The sequence below is a fragment of the Fukomys damarensis genome, unplaced genomic scaffold, assembly GCF_012274545.1.
Source record: "Fukomys damarensis isolate Sample0158 unplaced genomic scaffold, DMR_v1.0_HiC HiC_scaffold_34, whole genome shotgun sequence".
Classification (NCBI taxonomy): domain Eukaryota; kingdom Metazoa; phylum Chordata; class Mammalia; order Rodentia; family Bathyergidae; genus Fukomys; species Fukomys damarensis.
Window position 1 is genome coordinate 22,877,512 of NW_022900946.1, and position 2,951 is coordinate 22,880,462.

At 62.4% G+C, this 2,951-nt stretch overlaps 1 protein-coding gene across 1 annotated transcript in view; it reads left to right on the plus strand.

The window, feature by feature from the left end:
- Positions 1–321: 321 nt before the first annotated feature.
- Rhbdf1 (rhomboid 5 homolog 1) overlaps positions 322–2,951 on the plus strand; it is an 8,293-nt gene continuing 5,663 nt past the window's right edge. Inside the window, 7 exon segments of the mRNA XM_010620796.1 lie at positions 322–462; positions 532–662; positions 1,500–1,713; positions 2,128–2,337; positions 2,411–2,533; positions 2,605–2,780; positions 2,843–2,945. Of these exon segments, the coding sequence (XP_010619098.1) occupies positions 346–462; positions 532–662; positions 1,500–1,713; positions 2,128–2,337; positions 2,411–2,533; positions 2,605–2,780; positions 2,843–2,945 (1,074 nt within the window). The 5' untranslated portion in view covers positions 322–345.

A 2,951-nucleotide genomic window follows, 5' to 3' on the forward strand; every position in this document is an offset into this window, starting at 1 on the left:
CTTACTCATAGTAGGTGCTCCCAATTTTATTTATTTATTTATTTATTTATGGCATCGAGGATCGAACTCAGCTTGCGAGGCAGGCAGTGGAAATACTGAGCAAAATCCTTGCCCCCCCCATGTTGTCCCATGGATTCATCTTGTCTGAGGACCTGTCTGTGGGGAGGAGCAAGGCAAGCACAGAGCATGTCCGTACAAGGCATGTGACAGCCGTGAGGACTCCTGTTGGCTTTATCACAGCTTCACTGGTCTGGGCGTAGTGGACAGATCTTCAGAGGTCTGTCAGCTTTGTCATTGTTGAATGGCACCCTGTATCCCCAGGCCTGCTTCACTCTACCTGGAACCATGAATGAGGCCCGCAGGGACAGCACAAGCAGTCTGCAGCGCAAGAAGCCGCCTTGGTTAAAGCTGGACATCCCGGCTGCGGTGCCCCTGGCCACAGAGGAACCTGTCTTCCTGCAGGTAGGCCCTGGCCAGCAGGGGTTGTGCGTGTGTCCCAGGCAGGCGCCTTACCATGACCCTGTTGCCCAGCCCTTAAGATGCCAGGCTTTCCTGCGGAGTGTGAGCATGCCGGCCGAGACCGCCCGTGTGCCTTCCCCGTACCGTGAGCCCCGGCGGCCTGTGCTGCAGCGGCAGATGTCTATCACACAGACCATCCGCAGGTACTGCGGTGCCCTGGCTGTTCTGCGGGTCGGGGTGGGGCTGGAGTGGGGTCCACAAGGCAGCACACAGGTCCCCTTTCGGGCACTGGGGCTGAGAGCAGGGCAGGGCCCTCTGCTGTCTCAGGTCCTCCTCTGCCTGGGTCTCCTCCCTGGCCTCCTGTTCTGGGACCTGAGTGCTCTCATCCCACCCCCTCTCTGCTCCTCCACACCCACTGTCCTGTCTCCCCCACCCTAACGCTCTGGCCCCTCACAGCCGACAGGTACGCTTTGGGCGAGTTCACACTCTGCCCCTCCCAGGTCCCTGGGCTGCCCACAGGGCCTCCCCACAGCGCCAGTCTCTCTCTTGGTCCCTGCTCAGGTACCTCAGGCAGGTCATGAGTGTGTTGATGTTTTTGGTGTGTGCATGTCGTGCGTCCTCTTGGAGCTGCCGGAGTGGTCGGCATTTCCTGGGTCCCCTCAGGACAGGTGCTCGCGGTGTTTCTCTGCATGTCCTAGGGTTGTGGGCAGTCTGCCTAGGCCCGTGGCACCTGCTGAGTTCTGTGGTGTCCTGGGTTGCAGCCACCGTCTGGAGCCGTGGCTGGGGTGGGGACCTAAGTGTGGCTTGCCTGGGCGAGGCCTGAAGATGTGCTCTAGTGGGAACTGGAGTTGGCTTACTGTTTGGGGAGGCTAGAGCTGGAGCCCGCTTGTCCTCAGGATTAGGTTCTACCAACCTGGACACCAGGCCCTGCGGTGCCTGGAGGCCTAGGGCAGAGCATGTTGCCTGGAGGTTGCCCTTTGAGATCCCCTGCCTGGGAGGAGTAGGTTGGGCTGCCCCGCGCTGAGTCCCTCCCATGTCAGGGGGACGGCTGATTGGTTCGGCGTGAGCAAAGACAGTGACAGCACGCAGAAGTGGCAACGCAAAAGCATCCGTCACTGCAGCCAGCGATACGGGAAGCTGAAGCCTCAGGTCATCCGGGAGCTGGACCTGCCCAGCCAGGACAATGTGTCGCTGACCAGTACTGAGACTCCGCCTCCGCTCTATGTGGGGCCGTGCCAGCTGGGGATGCAGAAGGTGCGCGGCTCTGCGGACCCTTGCGGGCCCTCGTTACTCTCCTTGGGTTGGCCCGGAGCATTAGCCAGAGCAGAGGACTGTCCTCGGGGGCTCGTATTTGGGAAGGCAATGAGCTGGTCCCAGGAAGGCACCTGAGTTAATCAGGGAAGAACCACGGTGGGTGGGGAGGCCGAGTCCTGGGATTGCACCGGGGCAATGTCTTGGATAGGAGGGCATCCCGAGGCAGAGGGAGAGGGAGAGGGAGCCTCGCAGGTGCTGTGCGTGGGGTGATGCCCGTGGGGCTGTGCAGGGCCGGTGAAGAGTGAGAAGGTAGCAACTGAGCGCTCGCTGTGAGGCATCTACGGGTCTGGCTGGGCTGGGAGACCCCATGAGGCATTCTCAGCCCTGACTCTAGCATCTCCTTGCCTCTGCCAGATCATAGACCCTCTGGCCCGGGGCCGGGCCTTCCGCCAGGCAGACGACACTGCTGATGGCCTGAGTGCTCCGCACACGCCTGTCACGCCAGGTGCTGCCTCCCTCTGCTCCTTCTCCAGCTCCCGCTCAGGTTTCAACCGACTCCCTCGGAGACGCAAGCGTGAGTCTGTGGCCAAGATGAGCTTCCGGGCAGCTGCAGCGCTAGTGAAGGTAGGTACGGAGGCCAAAGGTGAGCGTGGGGAAAGCCAGCCGCCACATCTCAGGGCTGCCTTCCTGCCCGTAGGGCCGCTCTGTTAGGGATGGCACATTGCGCCGAGCACAGCGCCGAAGCTTTACCCCTGCCAGCTTCCTGGAGGAGGACACGGTGGACTTCCCTGATGAGCTGGACACGTCTTTCTTCGCCCGGGTAAGAGGAGCCTGGGGCGCCACCCCATCTCCTCCGTGTCTGCAGCATCCTGACCTCGCGTGTTTGCTCAGGAAGGTGTCCTCCATGAGGAGCTGTCCACATACCCGGACGAGGTGTTTGAGTCCCCGTCGGAGGCCGCGCTCAAGGCCTGGGAGAAAGCCCCTGAGCAGGCCGACCTCACGGGTGGGGCCCTGGACCGCAGCGAGCTGGAGCGCAGCCACTTGATGCTGTGAGTGCAGCAGGCAGGGTGGGGTCCGCAGGGAGAAGCGCTGCCGGTCCCTGCGGAGTGAGCGCCAACATTTGCCGCAGCCGGAGATTCCCGGTGGCTGGGAAGCCAGGGCGGCGCTCCCAGTCGCTGCTGCCTCCTGGGAAATGCAACACCCGGGCTGCACCTCTCAGCCGGGAGGAGGAAGTGACC